We start from the raw sequence: 23,436 nt of genomic DNA on the forward strand, positions 1-23,436 counted from the left end.
GAATGCCTTCTCTGTCTGTCCCTATAGTTTCTTGCAAGGCCCAGCCAGGGGAGGCCAGTAAATTAAACCCAGGGGTGGGGGGGGATTCCATCAAGTTCATCTGAGAGCAGGTGCTGTAGAACATGGACCTTCCAGGAGTGTTGAGGCTGTATTTCTGGCAGACCCAGGCAGGCAATTTTATGGCCTATTAGTTGCTCCTTTTTGGTAGCCTGCAGGAGCACCTGCCTCATAAAGCAAATGGCCGCATGAGAACTGTTATTGTGGTCTGCTACTTTGTTTGTCTTTAATAGTTTGTGATCCAGACCTCTTCAGAAGGGGGAATAGTGTTATGTGGTTGGGGTCAGTCTAAATTATCTCCAGGGCTCCCTTACTCATTGCCTCAGATCGTAAAAAGGTTGAGGATTTCCCCCTAACTCTGTTACTCTTGAAGTTGAAAATAGATTTTATAACACAAGCAGGATAATAGTGAATACCCCTTTTAACTTCTTAAACCAATGAAACCATGCCACACAAAAAGTCTTAAGTTATGAATGGTTTATAAAGAAAAGAAAATGCAAAAGGACAAAATTGGGTGGGATAGCTAATACCCTGGAAGACAGAAACAAACTTCAAAGTGATCTTGATAGGCTGGAGTGCTGGGCTGAAAACAACAGAATGAAATTTAATAGGGATAAATGCCAAGTTCTACATTTAGGGAATAGAAACCAAATGCACAGTTACAAGATGGGGGATACTTGGCTCAGCAATACTACAAACGAGAAAGATCTTGGAATTGTTGTAGATCGCAAGCTGAATATGAGCCAACAGTGCGATATGGCTGCAAGAAAGGCAAATGCTATTTTGGGCTGCATTAATAGAAGTATAGCTTCCAAATCACGGGAGGTACTGGTTCCTCTCTATTCAGCCCTGGTTAGGCCTCATCTTGAGTATTGCATCCAGTTCTGGGCTCCACAATTCAAGAAGGATGCAGACAAGCTGGAGCGTGTTCAGAGGAGGGCAACCAGGATGATCAGGGGTCTGGAAACAAAGCCCTATGAAGAGAGACTGAAAGAACTGGGCATGTTTAGCCTGGAGAAGAGAAGATTGAGGGGAGACATGATAGCACTCTTCAAATACTTAAAAGGTTGTCACACAGAGGAGGGCCAGGATCTCTTCTCGATCCTCCCAGAGTGCAGGACACGGAATAACGGGCTCAAGTTAAAGGAAGCCAGATTCCAGCTAGACATCAGGAAAAACTTCCTGACTGTTAGAGCAGTACGACAATGGAACCAGTTACTTAGGGAGGTTGTGGGCTCTGCCACACTAGAGGCCTTCAAGAGGCAGCTGGACAACCTCCCTTTAGGGTGGATTCCTGCATTGAGCAGGGGGTTGGACTCGATGGCCTTGTAGGCCCCTTCCAACTCTGCTATTCTATGATTCTATGATCAAATACAGAAGTGAAATGTGAAACATTACTGTATTATTATTATTATTGTTATTGTTATTGTTATCCTGCCTTTTGCCCAATGCTGGGTCTCAAGGTGGCCTACAAAATGAAAACATTTACAGCTAAACCTATAAATAGAGCAGCCCTTCCCCAACCTGGTGCCCTTCAAAGGTGTTGGACTACAACTGTCATCATGAAGAACTTCGGGCCACCTACTTCTCTTTTTTTAGAGCATCTCCTCATCTGGGTTCTAGTCCCCACTCAGCTATGGAAACTCACTGGGTGACTTTGGGCCAGTCACAGACTCACAGCCCAACATACCTCACAGGGTTGTTGTTGTGAGGATAAAGTGGAGAGGAGGATTATGAATGCCACCTTGGGTTCCTCAGAAGAAAGAAGGTGGCATATAAATGTAATAAAAATAATAATAAATAATAGTCTTTCTAGGCTATCAGAAGGTAGAACTCATGAATGAAACATTTTATATTATTACATAATCCATAATACAGCCTTTCCCCAACCTGGTTGGATTTGTTGGATTCCAACTCCCATGATGAGAGTTGTAGTCCAACAGATTTTGAAGGTCACAGGAACTGGAAGGTTGCAATAGTACATTTGTTGCTGTCATGTGCTTGATTGTCTTTGAGTTTCAATCTGTTTTTATGTTTCATTGTAAACTGCCCTGAGAACTTTGCTGTAGGGTGTGTGAATCTTTCCAGAGGAGTAACTGTCCTAATCTGTTGTAGCTTCCAAATTTCTATTGTGAAACATTCCCTACTCTCCACGCACCAGGAATTAATTCTGGCAGTTCATTATAAACAGTAATACTTGCTGTTGAATACTAAGGAGGTTATAGATTATCTCTTAGGAACAGAGAATGCTGTGGTCAGGAGTAAATTTATTTTCTAGGATGCTACAGTAATTTTTTCTTGTAACAGAAACTTTCTAATTGGAGCTCTTCAGGGGGGGGGGAAATACTGAAAACTGGACAGATATTTTCTTTTTATGATCCCATCTCTCTTCCTGCTTTAATTTCTTTCTGGGTTTTTTGGAGGAACATTTTGGCAACTTTGAAATGTTTAGAAGAAAATCACATTTTATTCCTGTAGTCATGCTGGTGTGACATGATAAGTTAAGGGCACAATCTTCTGCATATTTAGACAAGAAAAAGTCCCACAACTCCCAGAATCCCCTAGCATAGCTGGCTGGAGAATACTGGGAGTTGTAGGGCTTTTTTCTGTCTAAACATGCATAGGATTCACCTTCAGTGAGTTTAAAATGTGAAACTCTGCACATATATGGAAACATGAAAAAATTAACAGGGTTGCCATTATTATTATTATTATTATTATTATTATTATTATTATTATTACTACTACTACTATTACTGTAGCATCAGAAATGTAGTAGCTGTGAAATGATGCAGTGAAATGATGCAGTGAAATGATGCATTTTAAGATATAAAGGGGACTGTAAGACCATTACATCCAGCATCCAAAACTGCTTAACAATACCATTGTAAGCTGGTGCCTGTCAGGGCAGAGAGGTGCCCACCAGCCAAACATTGCATTTTGCCATTGTAGACAGTGAGGCTGCTTGCAAGGGGTGAGCAGGTACCTGGCTGCTGACATGTTCACTAGAGTACCAGAGGCCTTCCTCACCTGTTGCTTCTTCCAAGCTAGTTCAGATTTTGCTGCCCAAAAGGGATTTTAGCAGTGATGTTTGGACTAGAGGGCAAGGTAATATGTGAGTGCATAGTGTAGCTTGGCTTGGCTTGTTTGAGTGTCTCTGGATCTCCTGGGCTCTAATGGCATCTTTCTGGAGTGCACCTGCTGGTTGCATGACCCACGAGGCCAGGCTCTGGTGAGTGCATAGTCCTCCTTGACAGAGGGGGTTTGCACTTGCTAAAGTAAGGTGAACAGATGTGAAGAAGCAGAGGCAGCCCTTGTTCTTTTGTGTTCAAAAGCCATAAAGTGTTGTGTGGCACCTTAAAGACTCACAAACTATGTTCATCTTGTGTGTGACTGATAACTTGCTCCACAATTGCGGAAACCTCCCCCTCTTAACAACTTCCCCCCTTCTCTGTCAATGATCCTGTTTTGTGTTTCTAATTATGTTTATGTAAACACTTTGGGATTGCAGGCCCTATTGCAGTCAATGGGATTTCTGAGTAGACATGTATAATGTTGCACTTTTCAGCTTGCTTAAATTATATCACCAACAGCAATAAAAAACTAATGGCCCAGTAAGCACCTTCATTTAAGGCTGCAACCCTATATTCATTTATCTGTGAGTAAGCTCGTTTGAAATCAATGGGACTTATTTTTGAGGTTCCTTTGAGCAGTTTTCTTTGGGTCCCTGATTGGGATTCTGTTCTCTGTGTTAGCGAACTCAGGCTGCAGGTCACTGAACCTGAAGCTAAAGGGTTAACGTACACCTACAGGGTGGGAGGGGATTGCTACAATGCTTGTTTTGCTACTTCCTGTCTCCTCCCTCCTCCTTCCTATCCTTCTTGCTTTTTTCTTTCCACCTGCACGGCGTGATGGCTATGATGGGGGAACCAAGCCATCCCATTGTAAGACATAAGTTAAATGTTCCAAAGTAAAGTTTTCTTTCAAACCACCAGTGGAGTGTTTCTATTGTCTGTATGCGTGACAACTCACAGGGAGCTGATTTGGTCGACAACATGGTAGCAGAGGATGGTCTGGTTTGGATATTGGACTCAGGGGCCAGCTGCCACATGACTAGCCAGAGGGAGTTCTTCACAAAACTGGATCGTCGAAGGCAAGGTCATGTTTGCCTGGCAAATGGAAAACAGATAAGAACAGATGGGGTGGGAGAAGGCACCATAGACTGCATAGCCCCACCACACAGTGGGAAGACAAAGGTGACAGACGTCTTGTTTGTGCCGGACCTGGAAGGGAACTTGCTCTCAGTGAGAAAGCTTGCAGCAGATGGATTTGTCCTGCTTCTCCAAGAAGACAGATGCCAAATCAGCAGAGACAGAAGCTTGTGGGGCAATGCCATGGCAAGGAACTCCATGTATGAGGTTGCTGGCAGCAGAGAAGAGGCCAGAAGGGCAGAGCACATACCCCCCGACAGCTGCATCCACCTCTGGCACAGGCGCATGGGGCATAGAAGTATGCAGGCAGTAAAGGAATTGGTGACTAAAGGACTTACTGCAGACCTACAAATCCCAGTGTGCAAGTCAAAGATGAGCTGTGTTTGCTGCATGAAGACCAAGTCCACGCGAGCCCCATTGCCCAAGGCAAAGAACCATTGGAGCTCATCCACTCTGACCTTTGTGGACCAATGAACGCAGTAACCCCTGGAGGGGGTAAGTACTTCCTTACTTTCATTGATGATTATTCCAGGTTCACAACAGTGTACATCATCAAGCGTAAGGACGAGGTGCTGAGTAAGTTGAAAGAGTTTGTTGCAGCGACCAGGAACAAATTCCATAGGACATTGGGTGCCATTTGCACTGACAATGGAGGAGAGTATGTGGGGAAAGAGATGGAAGCACACTTGCGGGAGCAAGGCATCAGACACCAGAGGACAGTCAGCTCCTCACCGGAACAGAATGGTGTGGCTGAGAGGTGCAACAGGTCACTCCTAGACATGGTAAGAAGCATGCTATCAGATGCAAACCTACCATTCAAATTCTGGGGAGAAGCAGTGTCCACGGCAGCCTACATACAGAACAGGCTGCCAACCAGAGCCACTGATAAGACACCTTTTGAGCTGTGGCATGGAGCCAGGCCAAGAGTGGGCCACTTGAGAGTGTTTGGATGTAAGGCCTATGCTCACATTCCAGAGCAGAAGAAGACTAAGCTAGGTGACAGAGCCACTGAAGGAGTCCTGGCGGGAAATAGCCCCTACAGCAAAGGCTACAGAATCCTCATTCCACAAGACTGTAGCATCATAGTCAGCTGAAGTGTGCAATTTGACGAGACTGCGAGGCCCAGGACTATGGAGTTCATAGAGGTGGATCTAAGTGCATCTGACAGTGGAGAAGGGGATCCCAAGGCATCCAAGGAAGATGAGGGGGTGGCCGATGTGCCTGAAAACAACAGCAAGACCGGCGACATGGAGGAGCCCAACCTGGAGGCAACGGAGCAACAAGAACCCAGGAGGTCGGAGAGGGCTACTAAGAGGGTGCCACCAGCCAGGTACAGTGACTATTACTTCGCAGCCAAGGCGCAACAGGTCCAGGAGCCAGCGATTTAGGAGGACATTGCCCACCTGCCTAAGGATGAGGCAGACAAGTGGAGGAAGGCAGCTCAGGAAGAGATGGACTCATTACATGAGAATGAGACCTGGACTCTGGCCAAGCTCCCACCCAATCACAAGGCAATCGGCTGCAAGTAGACTTTCAAAGTGAAACGCAATGCAAGCGGCGAAGTAGAGCGCTACAAAGCCAGTTTAGTAGTGAAGGGATACTCTCAAAAGTATGGGGAGGACTATGATGAAACTTTTGCCCCAGTAAACACATGACCATCAGAGCCATGCTGAGCATAGCAGCCAGCAGAGAGATGCAAGTCAAGCATCTAGACATTAAGACTGCATTCCTATATGGTGAGATAGAAGAGGACCTGTACATGATGCAACTGCCAGGATTTGCAGATCCAGAAGGGGTGGGGTAAATTGCACAAGAGCATCTATGGACTTAAACAGGCTGCCAGAGCCTGGAATGAGAAAATTAATGGAGTCCTAGTAAATCCGGGTTTCACCAAGAGGAAAGCAGACTCTTGCCTCTTTACCAGGCAGAAGGGGGGCAGATGGACATACGTGTTGGTGTATGTGGACGACTTGGTCCTGTGCTATGAGCAGGAAAGAAACAGCACAGAAATCATGCTCAAGTTGAGGCAGAACTTTGAGATTAAAGATCTGGGTCCAATATCACATTATCTGAGCATACAGGTCAAGAAGGGGAAAGATGAGAGCTTTCTCCTTAAACAGAGACAAAAGATCGAAGAGATGCTGCAAGAGTTTGGAATGGCAGAGGCGAAACAGGTCAATACTCCCATGACCACAGATCATCTGAAGGGTCAAGATGACAACACTCCACTACCGGACAACCAGCAGTATCAAAGGGCAGTAGGTAAGCTGTTATTCATCGCAACAGTTACCAGGCCAGACATCGCTGCAGCTGTGGGCATCCTGAGTAAGAAGGTAGCCAACCCATCTCAGCGTGACTGGAACAGAGTGAAGCGTGTGATGCGCTATCTGAAAGGCACTGTGGATGCAAGGCTAAAACTGCCAAGAGGCACATCCATGGAACTGATTGGGTTTGTGGATGCAGACTGGGCAGGCGACGAGTCAGACCATAAGTCTACATCGGGAAGCCTGTTCATATACAATGGCGGGACCATCAGTTGGGCCAGTAAAAAGCAGGTGGTTGTAGCCATGTCTTCCACAGAAGCGGAATATGTGACAGCGGACAGTGCATGTCAGGAGGCAATTACTCACTGACATGGGGCTGGTGATCACTCAAGCCACAGTGCTACATGAGGATAATCAGGGGTGCATAAAGCTGGCATCGAGTGAGAAGCTGAGACCATGGACGAAGCACATCGATGTGAAGCATCACCTGATAAGAGACCTGGGCCGGATCTACACTACTGCTTTAAAGCGTTTTATAACAGTTATAAAGCGCTTTAACTGCTTTAAAGCGCTTTATAACTGTTATAAAACGCTTTAAAGCAGTAGTGTAGATCCTGCCCTGGTGGAGCAAAGAGTGATTGAGCTAAAGTACTGTCCAACCGAAGAGATAGTGGCAGATGTGCTGACAAAGCCCCTACCAGGGGAATTGCACCAGTGGCACCTGATGGGCGTAGGACTGATGCAATGACCTATTTGGACTAGCACAGTGCTCTGCGGCCCTCGAGAAGGGGTGTTAGCAGAACTCAGGCTGCAGGTCACTGAACCTGAAGCTAAAGGGTTAACGTAGACCTACAGGGTGGGAGGGGATTGCTACAATGCTTGTTTTGCTACTTCCTGTCTCCTCCCTCCTCCTACCTATCCTTCTTGCTTTTTTCTTCCCACCTGCACGGTGTGATGACTACCATGGGGGAACCAAGGCATCTCATTGTAAGACACAAGTTAAATGTTCCAAAGTAAAGTTTTCTTTCAAACCACCAGTGGAGTGTTTCTATTGTCTGTACGCATGACAACTCACAGGGAGCTGATTCAGTCGACAACACTCTGCACACTGAGGCAGTGTAAATTCAGGAGGTATTTGGATAAAAGGAGGAAAAGATCCTTCTCTAGCATTGTGATAATGGGCATCTGTTCAGATATTTTATTTATTTATTTATTTATTTATTTATTTATTTATTTATTTATTAGATTTTTATACTGTCAAATAGCCGAAGCTCTCTGCGTGGTTCACAAAAATTAAAACTATAATAAAACAACCAACAGTCTAAAAACACAAATACAAAACACAGTATAAAAAGCACAACCGGGATAAAACCATGCAGCAGAAATTGATATAAGATTAAAATACAGAATTAGAACAGTAAAATTTAAATTTAAGTTAAAATTAAGCGTTAAAATACTGAGAGAATAAAAAGGTCTTCAGCTGGTGATGAAAGGAGTACAGTGTTGGCGCAAGGCGGACCTCTCTGAGGAGCTCATTCCACAGCCAGGGTGCCACAGTGGAGAATGTCTCACTTGTTCTTTATTTCACTGATTTTAGCATTAAGGTGTTATGTAGAACAGGTTTGTCTTAATTGTGTACTGTGAAATCAGACATATGACCAAGGCTATGTTTGGGTGGGCACGCCCCTTTGGGGGCTGGGCATGTTGGTCGGCATGCCCCCTTGGGGTGGCCATGTTGTCCTCCTTTTCGGTTTCCAAAATATGGTCACCCTATGTAACTCTGCATTTAATTTCTTTTTCCTTGATGTAGAACTTGGCATTTATCCCCATTAAATTACATTCTATTGTTTTCAGCCCAGCGCTCCAGCCTATCAAGATCACTTTGAAGTTTGTTTCTGTCTTCTGGGGTACTAGCTATCCTACCCAATTTTGTGTCATCTGCAAATTTGATCAGCGTTCCCTGCACCTCCTTGTCCAAACCATTAATAAAAATGTTGAAGAGCACTGGGCTCAGGACTGAGCCCTGTGGTACCCCACTCATCATTTTCAGAGCTGTAGTTATCACTATCAGTTTCAGTCTCTGCTTCAGTGGCAGTGCCAAGCAAGAGACAGAAATGCATCTTGCTCTTCCATTTGAGAGTTGTAGTCTCAATTTGCAACCTAGGACTAGCTTGTCCTCAGTGTACAGAAATTGTAATAATCTGATAGTTTTTAGAAATCTTTTGGAGAAGTTAATGTACGAACACCTTATCTTAAACACTTTATTCATCATGCTAAAATAAAACATTCTCTAATTCATTTGTTATTCATTTGTTTAATTTTTTTTCATTTTGGGGGGGGGGGGGCAAAAAAGGCTTCAGAGAAAAACAGGGGAAACCTGTCCCACCCTTTTTCTGGGTTTTTCCATACATTCACATCACTAGCTAGGGTATGTCCCAACTGCAGCTCAGCTCTCTGATGCTGCCCTCATCTCTCTCTCTCTCAGATTCCAATGCAGCCCTTTCCATTTGTTTCCTTTTAGTGAAGAATTGGGGAACATTGCTCTCTTGAGGGCTGTGTGGTGGCAGTAGTCAGGGCAAAAGGGAGCAGGAGGCATGGGCACACTCTCGCATTCTGACACCCCATTCTATGTGTGTGGGTATGGGTGTGAAAAGGGCTAGCCAGTTGATCAGGCTGCAACAGCTTGGACCTTATGAGGAGGAGTCAGGAAAAGCAACCAGTTTGAGAAGCAAGCTGAAGGATTTATTTAGTGGAATTGTGAAATGGAATTAGCAATGAGTAGAGCAATACAAAAAGGCAAACACAAGTATTGACAGAGAGCCTCACACCTTCTCTGGGCAGCAAAGGAGGGTGGATGGCAAGCTGAAGGTGTAGAGAGAAGGCAATCTTTATTGCTAGGAGAAGCAGGGGCATAGCAGACTGAAAAGGAAAGCCCAAAAAGAAAGGGAGATATCACAAGAAAATCCAAAATCACTTATAAGAACGCACATTCCTATTCTGTCGATGCTATTCCTACCACACCCAGCAGAGTGCTCACTTGGAAAAGGCTTTGGATACTTGAAAGGTTGTCACACAGAGGAGGGCCAAGATCTCTTCTCGATCATCTCAGTGTGCAGGACACAGAAAAATGGGCTCAAGTTACAGGAAGCCAGATTCTGGCTGGACATCAGGAGAAAACTTCCTGACTCTTAGAGCAGTACAATAATGGAACCAATTGCTTAGGGAAGTCATCAGCTCTCCCACACTAGAGGCCTTCAAGGTGCAGCTGGACAGCCATTTGTCAGGGATGCTTTAAGGTGGATTCCTGCATTGAGCAGGTGGTTGGACTCAATGGCCTTTCTATTATTCTATGAAAGGTGGCTGCTGGCAATGTGAGCCAAACTTTGTGCACTGTGCTCACACCATTGCCCCAGTACTGCAGCCTCCTTCCACTCTTGGCCTGACATTTCTGCCTTGCCAAGTACTGTGTAAAAAGAACCTGTTGCCCTGCTGGCTGCTCCCTCCTTCTCCTTATATTAAAAATACCTAATTTAGTCAATATATGACTTATTTCAGAATATACGGTTAGGATGGCAGTTTTAGTGTAAGATACAGCATTATTTTTCTTTCAGAGATCTTAACATGTGGGATACAGCCCATCCATCTAGAAATAGAATTTGCCCATTCTGTGCCCCCACTGAATTTTTTTTCTGGTGCCATCACTGAGATGGATGCTGCCTCACAAGCTTGAAAATAGCAGGAGAGGCATCGGAAGTTGACAATGTCATTAAAAGGACATGTAAACCCCTGAGTCAAGAGGGTGAAATAAATCGCTCATATGAAGAAATTCCCAATGTAGGAAAATATGGAGTCAAGAAGATTTGATAAAAATGGAAAAGTCTACTAAGATCTTAGGGGAAAGCAGAAGAATAGTTCCAACTGGTTAACTCATCAGCGGGGGAGAAAGTAGAAGAGATATATTAGAGCAGTGCAACAATGGAACCAGTTACCTAGGGAGGTTGTGGTCTCTCCCACACTAGAGGCATTCAAAGAGGCAGCTGGCCGGAATTTGCACGTCGTACCGAGACCACTTCTATGCGACCCCAGTGCGACCCCAAAACGATCGTGTAACTTGCCTTTGGAAGAGCCGAGGAAGAGGCGTCCTTGCCGCCACCGCCGCCACCCACAGACCTCCTCGCCGGCTGGGACGGATAGCTCGGGGGAAGAAGGTGGGGTGGAGAGCTTCTTCCGCTCTCCACTGCGCCTTCTTCAGCCGAGCTCTCCTTGCCAGCCGAGGAGGTCTGTGGGTGGTGGCGGCAAGGACGCTGCCACCTCGGCTCTTCTCCAGGCAAGTTACACGATCGCTTTGGGGCCGCACTGGGGTCACTTAGAAGCGGTCTCGGTACGACGTGCAGATTCCCCCCTGGACAACCATCTGTCAGGTATGCTTTAGGGTAGATTCCTGCATCGAGCGGGGCGGGGGGGGTTGGACTTGATGGCCTTATAGGCCCCTTCCAACTCTACTATTCTGATTCTATTATTCCTAGTACTCTGTGCAGCTAGGATCTGGTGGATGGAACTTTATGGGGCTCTTCAGGCATAAAAGGGGAAGTTTTCCTTGCAGAATGTAATGTGGGTATTTCGGGGGGGGTGAAAGTCTCCTAGCACTTTCTGACTCCACTACCTTCACCTTTTATCCCCAATTCTTGGTATGCTTATTAACAGAAATATGCTAAATCATGTGAGACCGCAGCTGTGCACTTTGTTTGTTTGTTTATTACATTTCCATACTGCCCAGAAGACACAGCTCTCTGGGTAGTATATATATATATCCCGCCTCTCCCTCTGGATCAAGTTTCAAATAAAAATAATACCAAAGTAATAACCAAGATCAAAGCAAACAGGAGTGCAAACATTTGAAAAAATACTCTCACGTAATTTGGCAGGAACACCCAGAGAAGAGCCTGTGATGATGATTTTAGGATCTGGGCAATATAGAAGGACACAATCTTTTTTGGAAGTGCAAAATAACCCCTCTCCCCTACTACTTTCCTTTTGTATGTCCTGAATCTGCCACTATTATTCATCTTCAGTGGGATGTCCTGAGGCTTACATTAAGGGAAGAAAAAGTTAACATCCCTTTGGTTGCAATTCACACTACTGGGCTTTTATTCTAGATTAAATAGCCCAATTATGGAAGCCTTTCCTTATAGAGGAGTTGGTCCAGCCACCTGATCTTTTTTATTTATTTATTACATTTCCTGCCTTTTTTCCTCCAAGGAACTCAAGCCATCATACATAATCGTAATCATCCTCTCCATTTTATCCTCACAACAACACCCCTGTGAGGTAGACTAGGCTAAGAGTCTGTGACTGGCCTAATGTCACCCGGTGAGCTTCCATGGCTAAGTGGGGACTAGATCCCAGATCTCTCTCTGCCCCTGTCTATACGACAACGGAATTGCACTTCATTGAATATAACCCTGAAATTTCATTGATTCAAATCAAGGCAAAGGGCATCACAGCGCAACAGCAACAGCAATTTATCTCCTGATTATTATTTTTTTGTAGTGCAGTTATTAATGCACACTTGTGATGCTACAGAGGAGAGAGGAGCAAAGCTATAAATTTTATCTGCGGATCTCTGCAGATTCATATAAGAGAAAAACCAAGAGGGGAGGAAAGGAAGGAGGCAGCAAAGGAGGATGTGAGAGGGGGGAAAGCAGCACATTACAAAAGATAACCCTCAAAAAAGAAAATGGAGGCTTTTCCCTAAGGAGCGAGAGGAGGACTGAACACGTCTCCTCCCTCTGGCTGCCCGTTCCCCCCTGTTTGTTTTAATATTATAGGCTCTACCTGTAGAGCTCCACAGAATCATATAATTCAAAATGAAAACAGCAGGAAAGAACGAGGGAGCCAGATGAGGACGCAATAGGTGGGAAGGTGGGAAATCAGCCAATCACTTTGTCCTGCCCTGAACACTATGCCCACATGTCAAAATGCAATTTAACTCCCCCAACAGCACATAACTATAATGCAGTGCAAACTCTGACATTGATACAAATGTTGCGGTAAATCACAACTACGAATATGCACATAATTGCATTAAAAACATGGGCTACTGCGAATAGACAGCTGTGTCTTGTATGCTGAAATGTAAATCTGCGTGTTTAGCTCAGGGTAAAGAACCCATATAGACATCCCCCAGTCCAACACTCTAGCCACTACACCACACTAGCTCCCATTGTTTTGGCAGGCTTTTAACCCTTTTTGGGGGGGAAAGATAAGATGAAGGAAACATTTTTCAAAAATTGTGTATAGGCTATCCTGACCACATTCTTCTTCTGGTCATTTGATGTGCATAAGGGAAAACAAGTGTATTGTGTAGTGCTTTGGCCTATAATATTGTATGTACTGCTTTGGCCACACACAGTTTGCTTGTGCACAATAATGTGTATGCTGCACTCACACAGCACACACTAGGAATTCCAGATCTGAAGTTCAGCCCTAATGGCACTGAGAGATGCCAAGACTCGGTTCCCCCCTCCCAGCTCTTCCTCTCCCCCTCCCTACTCTTAAGTAAGGAGGAAGAAAGATAGAGAGGTGGTCTAGGCTTCAGAATCACATGAAGCACTCCGTTGTGCTTCAGATCTGTCTGACCTGCTTCACACCACTTCAAACCAATCTGAACCAGTTTTGGATTTGGACAGAAGTGGTCCAAATCACCCCACTACAGTTCCAAATTCAGATCTGGAACCAAAGTGCTGCACAGCCCTAATAATAAACTTTCACTTGTATTCAGTTGGACACTGCACTAGTCTTCCTCCACCTACATTCTAAGTGTTTTCCTTCTTGCTCCATTGCCTTCAGTTCATGTATATACAAGGGAGCTACCCAGGGTTTGACGAGAGGGAGAGGGTGTTTGGGAGCGATCGTGTCAACTGCCCATTCATCTCTGCTTTCCACAGAGCAACAAGGGCTTCAACAGAAGCATCAGCAATAACAGCAGGAAAATCCCCAGAGCCCACTTGAAGCCATCTGAATCCATTTAAAGCTGTTTCGAAGGATCATGGAAGATAGACTGTATCCATGCAGTTCACACTATTCATCTTTGTGATGTGTCTCAAAGCGTTCCCAAAGAGCTCTCAATATACTTCCTGGTATTTTCTGGTGTTTGTCTCGCAAAGCTTCCATTGCAATTTTGGTCTGTTCAGAGGCAAGAGGGGAAAAAACACACCAATAGATTTAGAATAAGAACATAAGAACACAAGAAGAGCCATGCTGGATCAGACTAAGTGTCCATCTAGTCCAACACTGTGTTCACACAGTGGTCAACCAGCTGTTGACCAGGCACCCACAAGCAGGACATGGTGCAACAGCACCCTCCCCCCCCCATGTTCCCCAGCAACTGATGCATATAGGCTTGTTGCCTCTGATAATGGGATCAAAGATACTCCAAAGATGGAAGCAGTTAGAGCTAAGGGATATAGCAGCCTTGCGAAAGAAAGAACATTTAAGAGACGTTTAAACTTCTCATTTCCCCTTCATTACAATTTAGCATTCCAGTCCAACTTTAACCTCTGTTTGAGAAATCTTAACACTCTTAGTTGGAGGGATAGCCTTTGTCTAGTGTTGTGTAAGCACATGCAGCCATTTCAATTGAGACCACCACACACCAAGATGGGAGATTTAAACTTTTCCTCTACCAGTTTTTCCTTGCCAAGCCAGCCAGGCTACCTACTTTTGCTGTAATGGTGACACTCCTGAAGCCTTGGTTAAAAGCTGTGCTCTCTTTTGCTGCAATCTCAGGAGTTTCCTACATCCCAGTACCATCTGCAGGAAAAGGATCCAATAGGATTCCTAAACATTTTATCTTAGGATTTTAGCTTCCACCTCCATACACTCTTTTCTATGGTATGGTGAGCAAGCACTATTTTTTTGCTCTATTTTTTAGCCACTTTCGGATGGAAGCCCACTTCGGGTGACCATATTTTCGAAACCAAAAAGGAAGGCAACATGGCCTCCACAAGGGAGCGTGCCCAGAACATGTCCAGCCCCCAAAGGGTGTACTCACCAACACGTACAGCCTCTAAAGGGGCATGCCCATCAACATGCCCAGCCCCGAAGGGAGCATGACCACCCAAACATGGCCTTGATCACAGGTCTGATTTCACAGAACACACTTAAGACAAACCTGTTCTACATAACATCTTAATGTTAAAATCACTGGAATAAAGAACAAGTGAGACATTCAATGTATCTGAAACTAACTTCATTCATTCCTACTTCTGTAGCTTTTGCTGTATTTTGAAGTTTTTGCTATACTCTGTGTGATACAGTCTCCCCTTCCCTCAAATATCTTTTCTGACTGCAAATCCTTCACTAGATGACCATAGTCTAACCTTTCCTAACCTTTAACCCTCTTTCCTCATCACCTTTCTCATATCCATACTCAGATTCAGCATACTGCTACCACTAAACAAATGAAGCAGTTGACAAGTACAGAAAAATCTAGTACAACAAACAAGCAAAAAAGCATTCAGAAAGAGTATAAACTACTATAACCCTGCAAACATTAGCCATGGAACAAAATGGACTAAAGGCTAGCACCTTTTAGCTTGTTTCAACTTCAACCAGACATACAGTCAAAAACAACCAAGAAAAACACACCTATCTCATTGACATAGCAATACCTAATGACAAAAATGTTGCAGAGGAAAAGAGAGAAAAATATACACCACTGGTTATGGAAGTTAAAGAACTATGGCAACAGGAAAAAGTTACAATTATTCCTAGTCACATCAGTCACCAGCATCACGTCATTTTATTTTTACAGAAAACCTTCAGAAATTTGTCCTACTAAAATATATGCACGCCAACATCCAGAAAGCAGTCATACTAAAGCATGTTCAATAGTCAGGAAATTTCTGATTAAGTAAAAGACACCATGACTTGGCAAAGCCCATCATGTTCATCAAAAAACACACACCATGAGCTAGAAAAGAGAGATAAATGATTATGATGATGATAATGATGATGATGATCATAGAATAGCAGAGTTGGAAGGGGCCTACAAGGCCATCGAGTTCAACCCCCTGCTCAATGCAGGAATCCACCCTAAAGCATCCCTGACATGGTTGTCCAGCTGCCTCTTGAATGATGGTGATGATAATGGCAACCCTGTTAAATTTTTAAAAGATTTTTAAGAAGGATGGACAATTATAAGCAATTTTTACAAAATATACGTCATGCCAATTATATCAAATAACTTGGATAGGAAGGTCTATGGGTCAAAATGCATTATTCAATACGAATATCACCTCCAAATCATCCCTCCAACATGCAGAAAACTACAGCTCTCCCCCCACACACACACACTGCAAACATGCACATGCATCCATTCATAGTCATCCCATTCAGACATCATCACATCAGTACACAGTACACATCAGTATACACACTAGGGATGTGCTCCGCTCCGATTAGGAGCGTAGAAGCAGTAGCGGATTGGCCTGCTCCGCCTTACCCAGAGGCGGAGTAGGAGCGGACCGCGGACCCCCTAGAAGCAAGGCGAAGAGAAGCGACCATTTTTTGGAGCTCCTAGTTCAGGCGGAGCGCTCCGGTCGCCATCTTGAAAACATTTCGCCATAGGATTGCATTGCGGCAAATAATCGCGCATAACTACGTTGTTTTTGAAGCTATCATTCTGAAAATTCTTGTGCACAGAGAGTCATGGATGGGGGTCATTTTGAGACCACTCTCACCTCTCTGCGTTGTCTGGGTCGCGTGCTATATTTTTGTGAAAATCGGGTCAACCGCGCGGCTCAAACGGCGTTTTCGGCTTTTCGCCCATAGGATTGCATTGAGGGAAAGAATCGGGGATAACTGGGGGGGGGTTTAAGCTATCATTCTGAAAATTCTTGTGCACAGAGAGTCGTGGATGGGGGTCATTTTGAGACCACTCTCAACTTTCTGCATCGTACGGTTCGCGTGCTATATTTTTGTGAAAATCGGGTCAACCGCGCGGCTCAAACGCCGTTTTCGGCTTTTCGCCCATAGGATTGCATTGAGGGAAAGAATCGGGGATAACTGGGGGGCGGTTTAAGCTATCATTCTGAAAATTCTTGTGCACAGAGAGTCGTGGATGGGGGTCATTTTGAGACCACTCTCAACTTTCTGCATCGTACGGGTCGCGGGCTAGAAGTTTTTAAAAAATCGGCGGGAAAAATACCTTTTTCAAAGGGCTGAGGGGCAGAGTCAGCTCCCGGTCATGATGATCCCAAAGTTGGAGGAGGGCATAGGCAAAACAGGTAACTTGGGATTCTGGGAAACTTCTCTTTCTTCATCTGAACGGGCTTTTCCCCATGTTTTTTAACACAGTAGCCCCACCAAATGCACAAACACAACCTGAAATCATATACTAAGCCAAGAATAAGAGATAGAAACACAGCACTGCTCCCCACCCTAACCTTGGTGAACAACTGAATCGATGTGGTGCAAGGGGATGAGCTCCCCTAGGGCATCTCATCGTGGACGTGCCCCCACTCTCTCCTGCACTGGAAGGCCATTAGAGCCTTCCAAAGAGAGTAAAACGGTGGAGCAATGCCTATCATGAGTTGAAGTGAATGGTCACTTTTCAGTGGTGGAGCAATGCCTGTTATGAGTTGAAGTGAGCGTTTTACTTCTTCTCAGAGCTGTTGGTGGCTGTCAGTGTCTTGAACTGGCAGCTACTTCCCCCTCCCCGGGGCACGTCCCCCTATTGCTGGTAAAAGACAGATATAGCCTTTTTAAAAAAATTCTTCTTGCTGTTTATTGAGCAACACTGCTGCTTTTAATTCCACCCCTCCTTTGTTTATTGATTGATTTATTCCATTTTATATGCATTACTGGCTTATCCTTGGCTCACTTCCTTATGCCCCCAGAAATGCCAGCTGCATGCCTGCCTGCCTTCCCTCCCTCCTCCCCTGCCCACCTCGCAGGGATGTTGTGTGTGGGGTGCCTGATTTTCAAAAATTCGCCAAAAATCAGGGGATGATGGGATTGCTTTGAAACTTGGCGTGCGTGTGTATATCCCCATGAGGTGTCATGGTGCCAAACATGAGGTTTCTAACTTGAACAGAAAAAAAGTTGTATAATTTTTTAGCTTTCAATGCAAGCCTATGGGGGGGGAAACGGAGCTCCGGATCCGGATCCGGAGCTCCGGGCGGAGCGGAGCGGAAGTGGGCGGAGCGGGGGTGGGGCGGAGCGGCCCGATCCGGAAAATGGCGGATCTGCAAGTGAAGCGGAGCGGGGGGTCCGTGCACACCCCTAATACACACTGCCAGCGCACACACATGCACACTCACACACTCAAGATCACCCACTCCAAAACACACACACACACGCACACACTCACACACACACACATCCATTCACTCAAACAACCAGGCACCCTATTCACCCATACACACACTCTCTCACCCACACCCACCCACACCTTTGTCTTACCTTCTACTTGCTTCTTCTCTTGCTTCTTCTTCCTCTTCCTCTTCTTCCTTTTCTTCTTCTACTTACTCAGCACTGAGGGGGGCTGGAGGACGTGTTCCCAGAAGTGTGGGAGCGCCCCCCCCCAGCCCTTTGCCTTGCATCAATCCGGGGCTTCTCTGGGTCGGCGCCATTGTGCCAGCCAAGGAAAGTCCCAGATGTGCTACAGAGGCGATGAGTGAGGCTGGAGGCTGCATTCCCAGAAATGCAGGAATGCGGCCCCCAGCCTGTTGCCTCGCGTCAATCCTGGGCTCTCCTTGGTTGCCGCTGTGATGTCACGGTGGTGACCAAGGAGAGCCCCAGAAGGAACCCTACACTTAAAACAGTCTTTATTGTGGTATACTTCACTACGGGGGCAAATGTCTCATCATAATCCTCCCCATATTTTTGGGAATAGCCTTTGGTGACCAGTCTAGCTTTGTATAGTTCAATTTCTCCCTTTGTGTTTTGTTTAGCTTTGAAGACCCATTTGCATCCTACAGGCCTTTTGCCTATTGGTAGCTCTGCGAGTGTCTAAGTATAGTTTTTATGTAGAGCTTCTATTTCTTCTTGAGCAGCTTTTCTCCACTTACTTGCTTCTGTTGCGGACATCCTTTCAATTTCTTCTCACATTGAGGATTTGTTTGGTGCTGCCCCTCTTGCAAGGTAGGATAGTCATCTGGCTGATTTGTTGGGATGGGGTGAGTTTCTGAGCTGTGGTTCAGGAACCCCATCCTCCTGTGTGGCAACTTCCAGCTCCTATGTTTGCTCTATCTGCTCCACATCTCCTTCTGCTCGTGCTCCAATTTCTACTCCTTCGAGTTCGACTGGTGACAGAGGTGGTGATGTTGGGGCATCTGCATCAGTGTAGTCTACACTGACTTTCTCACTTTCGTGAAAGTACACTGCAGTGCTCACTGTGATTTTTCCTGTTTCTGGGTCTAGTATTCTGTAGCTTTTACATCCTGGAGTGTAGCCAATCATGATTCCTTCTTTGGCTCTGTCATCTAGTTTTTGGTACGTGAGCATAGCCTGGGATCCAAACACTCTGATGTGTTCCATACTTGGCTTTCGTCCATGCCACAGCTCAAATGGAGTCCTGCCTGTTGCTTTGGTAGGCAGTCTGTTCTGCAGGTAGGTGGCTGTCATCACTGCCTCTCCCCAATACTGATTGGGTAACTTAGAGTCCAACAGCATACACCTCACCATCTCCATCAGCGTTCTGTTCTTTCTCTCTGTGACCCCATTCTGTTCAGGTGTGCATGGTATCGTGTGTCTGTGTGCTACGCCTTACTCTTTCAAGTAGGTTTGTGTGTGTTGTGACATGTACTCACTGCCATTGTCTGTTTGAGAAGCTTGGGGTTTTCTTCCAAATTTGTTGCACACAGTCACAACGTATTCTTTCAGCAGTTGCAGGGTCTGACTTTTCTCCTTCAGCAGATAGGTTACACAGTACCTGGAATAGTCATCTACAAATATTAGTTAATAACGGTTTCCTGCATTGGAAGGTGTTTGCATGGGTCCACAAAGGTCAGTGTGTATTAACTCAAATAGTTTTCTTGATTGCCTTTCCCTCTGTTTTGGGATAGATGGCCTTACACTCTTTGCTTTAATGCAACTCACACATCTATCTTTGCTATTGCTGCATGACTTCGTTGTCATGCCTTTTATTAAATTCTTTCTTTCCATATCCAGTATGGCATTCATATCATGATGACCAAGTTGCCTGTGCCATAAATCAAGACAATTTGCATTGGTACAGCATCTTATCAGATTTGCTTGTTTCTTTGAGCAATCTAGTTCAAAGACTCCTTGATTCTCGAAGGCTATGGCATATAGATGCCCATCCAGGGTTATGATGCACAAGTTGCTACAAAAGTTCACATTAAACCCCTTTTTAGTTAATGTAGAAACACTTAAGACACTCCCATCCAAACCTGGAATATGTGTGGCATCTTTTGCTTCTATTAAATTATTTCCTTTCTCTGTGTTGCAGCTTAGCACACCTTTTCCACTTCCTTTTATGGCTATGGAGTTTCCATCTGCTAGAAACACCTTTCCGCCTTCACTTGGGTTTAATTCTTTGAAGAAGTTTTCATCTGAAGTCATGTGTGAGCTAGCCCCACTGTCTTTTTTATATATAAATTTTTATTTCAAAACACAACCAACTTACAAACACACAATACAAAACAAAAGAAAAAACATATAGAAAGACTAAAAAAACCACAACACATAAAAAGCATACAAAGTTAAGATGGATTTCTGATCTTCTCCACAGCAAAAACAAGTGACCATATCTTCTCTTGCTCTATAATTACAACAGTCAAAATTCCTCTCTTTCTTTTATCTTAAAGTTTTCTTCTTAATCGTTGATTCCACAGATGAACAAATCATTTTTTCTAGTTCCTGCAAAAAGTCTATAAGAGGTTTCCATTCAGTTAAAAACATAGATGTTGATTTCTCTAAAATTATTGATGCAAGTTTTGCCATCTCCGCCAACTCCACCATCTTCAATAGCCATTCATCTGTTGTAAGCAATATTGAGCCTTTCCACTTTTGTGCATATCATAATCTCGCTGCCGTTATCGTATATAAAAATAGAGTCCCATAGTTCCTTTTCATCTGATTGTCCATTAAGCCCAAAAGGAAGTATTCTTCCCTTTGGGTCCTGTAGTATTTTATATTTAACTCTTTTTTTTCTTTTTTTGCCTGCCATATGGATCTAGATATATCTTTCTGCCATTGCTTGAATGGTTACTCCGATGTCACAATAGGTATTGTCTGAAACAAAAATCCTCCATTTCCTTCATCTTGCCTTATATCTCTGTTCAATACTTCCAACACCAGAATAAACCACAAAAGTGACAAAGGGCAACCTTGTCTTGTTCCTCTTTGTATTTCACGTGGTTTTGACAAATCTCCATTAATAATTATTTGTGCATTTTGTGAAGTATAAATTGATTTGACCCTTTTTATAAAATTTACTCCAACCCTCATTTCCTTCAAGATCTTAAATAAGAAATTCCAATTAAAGTTATCAAAGGCCTTCTCTGCATCAAGGAAGATCAGTTCAGCTTGCTTTTCTGGATGTTTTTCTAAATACTCCAAGATATATAATACAGTTCTAACATTGTCTCTCATCTGTCTTTTAGATAAAAAACCACATTGATCCTCATGAATAAATTCTTGCCAAAAAAAAAAAGTTTTTCTACCAATATCATTTTTGGTGTTCTGTGTTACTGAAAAATCCTAACAATGGTAAGGAGTCTTTTGCTTGGACTGCTGTGAGAAATCCTTTTTTTGCTTTTCTCCTTTCTTGCTCTCAGCAGCAGTTCTTTGTCTGAATTGGTTCCCATTGGTTGGAGCTGGGCAGTCCCTTTTGAAATGTCCAGTTCCCCCGCAATTATAACATTGGCCATTAGATGGCGGCCTGGCCCCATTTCTCTCTTTTGCAGTGTAATTTGACTCAGAAGCATAATTTTTCTCATCTGTGAGTAATATTGTGCATCTGTCCGCTTCGCTTTTGAATTCAGAAAGCACATCTTTAAACTGCGGGTCCATCTTTGCATTAACACCAGAAATAAAAGAGGAATATGTATTTGGTAAAGAAGCCAGCAGGATTATAATCTTTTGCTCATTGTTTAAAGTTCCTCCTGCAGTGTTGAGTTTGGCAATTAAATCCAGCAGTTTTTCAAAATGTTCTAAGGGGCAACTCCCACCCCTCAGTTGAGCAGAAAAGAACTCTTTTTAAAGCTGAATCTGATCTTGTACCTCTGTTTTCCATTCTAGATTTTTCAGAGGTAACAACATTTTCTTTGCTGTGTCTTCACTCTTTACATGGATCAGCTGTGAATCTCCTAAGCATTGAATTATTAAGGATTTAACCTTACGGTCCTTTTGTTTGAATCCAGCGATGCTCTCAGCTCCTGTTATGGGTACATCTTCCCTTGTGATTTCCATGAGCCCTTCCTCCTCGAGCTGCATCTCCACTCTGAACAGCCATGCGTGGAAGTTTTCTGGCTGAAGTTTTGAAATTAACGCATTTACACTTGCCTGAGCCATGGTTTCCTTTCTTCTTAAGCCTCTAGCCTTAAGCACCTTTTTAATATTCTGGGCACCATAACCTGTTAGAGTTGTGTTTTGTTTGGTGAAGTTCAGCTGCATAACTTCAGCATGTAATTGGTGTAAGGCAAGGCTATAGAAAGAAACACACACACACTGCTATGGCTAGTTAAAATATAGCATTGTTAAGAGCTTATAGCTCCTGGGAAAACAAAAATGGTTTCAGAGAGTTGAGTGCAGCCATTATGGTTGCATGCATCAGACAAGGAGGAAGTTAACAGAAGAAGAAGAAGAAGAAGAAGAAGAAGAAGAAGAAGAAGAAGAAGAAGAAGAAGAAGGAAGAAAGAAAGAATTGCAATCTACATCAACAAGTAGTTACAAGAAGAAACTAGTGAGGAAGAAACAAGTTCCTTTTTTGTCTGACACACACACACACACACACACACACACACACCCTTGATTCAAATGACTTATCACAAGGGTTGTTGCTCCACTCCAACAGGACAAAAGTGTGAATGTCTTTTAGGATGGTACAGCTATTGAGACAACTTTTCTTTCCATTCCTCTTTTTCACTCCCAGTCAGCTTTAGGGATCCCACTTGTCCTAGATCCAGTCCTTGTAACTTCTCAGAACCGCAACCAGACTCTTTCAAAAATAGGGCTCACCAAGCATACCCACAGCCTCCTCTTTTATGGTTTCCATGAATCTTAGAGCACTTACTTTTTCAGCTAGTTCTTCAGCACTTAGATTTGGATCATATGAAATTGGTTGCCCAACATGTGTCCGCAGTTTGACTGGAAATGTTCCAAATGTTGGAAAGAGTATACAACGAGTTCGTTCATAGAGCCATCTCATTGGAGCTGTATATGAAATTAAGATAAGCTTGGGATCAAATATTGAGAGACTTAAGAGAGGTCTCATGAACTTAGCTTAGCCACTGCTTAATCAAATACCAGAATACATATGAAAGCCTGCAAAAATTTATGCACATCACTTGATTTCAAAAATACCTACAGCCTGATCTTCTGCTATTTTTACTTGGATGTTATGTCCCACTGAATTCAACAGGGCTTATGCCTAACTAAGGGCCTTGCTAGACCATGCCGGATAAGCCGGCAGGGAGGCGGGGCGACGGAGCACTTACTTTAGCACGTGCCGCCCCGCTTCTTAGACGCATGACACGCAGGGACTCCGGAAGCCCTACAGTATCGGCCATTTTTTGTTGTTGTTGTTAAAGGGGCCACGTGTGCTCCGAAGACTCCAGAGAAGGTAAGTGGTTTTTTTTTTAATTAAGCCCCCCACCTTTTTTTAATTAAGCCCCATGCCCCATGCCCACTCTTTCCCCGCCATCCCTCCCTGC

The 23,436-nt window shown here is 44.1% G+C and overlaps 3 protein-coding genes across 3 annotated transcripts in view; 1 reads left to right on the forward strand and 2 right to left on the reverse strand.

The window, feature by feature from the left end:
* LOC134401619 (DGAT1/2-independent enzyme synthesizing storage lipids-like) overlaps positions 1 to 23,436 on the reverse strand; it is a 225,776-nt gene that overhangs the window by 187,924 nt on the left and 14,416 nt on the right. The window lies entirely within an intron of this gene.
* LOC134401944 (uncharacterized) lies at positions 5,399 to 6,901 on the forward strand. Its single transcript, XM_063131305.1, has 2 exons — positions 5,399 to 5,598; positions 6,193 to 6,901. Exons 1-2 carry the CDS (start codon positions 5,399 to 5,401, stop codon positions 6,899 to 6,901), a joined length of 909 nt encoding a protein of 302 aa, XP_062987375.1.
* LOC134401620 (DGAT1/2-independent enzyme synthesizing storage lipids-like) overlaps positions 13,467 to 23,436 on the reverse strand; it is a 66,219-nt gene continuing 56,249 nt past the window's right edge. The window contains exons 6-7 of the mRNA XM_063130730.1: positions 22,797 to 22,936; positions 13,467 to 13,717 (exon numbers count right to left, since the gene is read on the reverse strand). Of these exons, the coding sequence (XP_062986800.1) occupies positions 13,613 to 13,717; positions 22,797 to 22,936 (245 nt within the window). The 3' untranslated portion in view covers positions 13,467 to 13,612. The remainder of the gene's footprint in view (positions 13,718 to 22,796; positions 22,937 to 23,436) is intronic.

Source organism: Elgaria multicarinata, chromosome 7 (genome assembly GCF_023053635.1).
Source record: "Elgaria multicarinata webbii isolate HBS135686 ecotype San Diego chromosome 7, rElgMul1.1.pri, whole genome shotgun sequence".
Lineage (NCBI taxonomy): Eukaryota > Metazoa > Chordata > Lepidosauria > Squamata > Anguidae > Elgaria > Elgaria multicarinata.

Coding starts and splice junctions, on each gene's coding strand:
- LOC134401944 (XM_063131305.1), top strand. CDS start 5,399: ATGGAGTTCATAGAGGTGGATCTAAGTGCATCTGACAGTGGAGAAGGG. Junction 5,599..6,192: donor AAGAGGGTGCCACCAGCCAG/GTACAGTGACTA, acceptor CCTCTTTACCAG/GCAGAAGGGGGGCAGATGGA.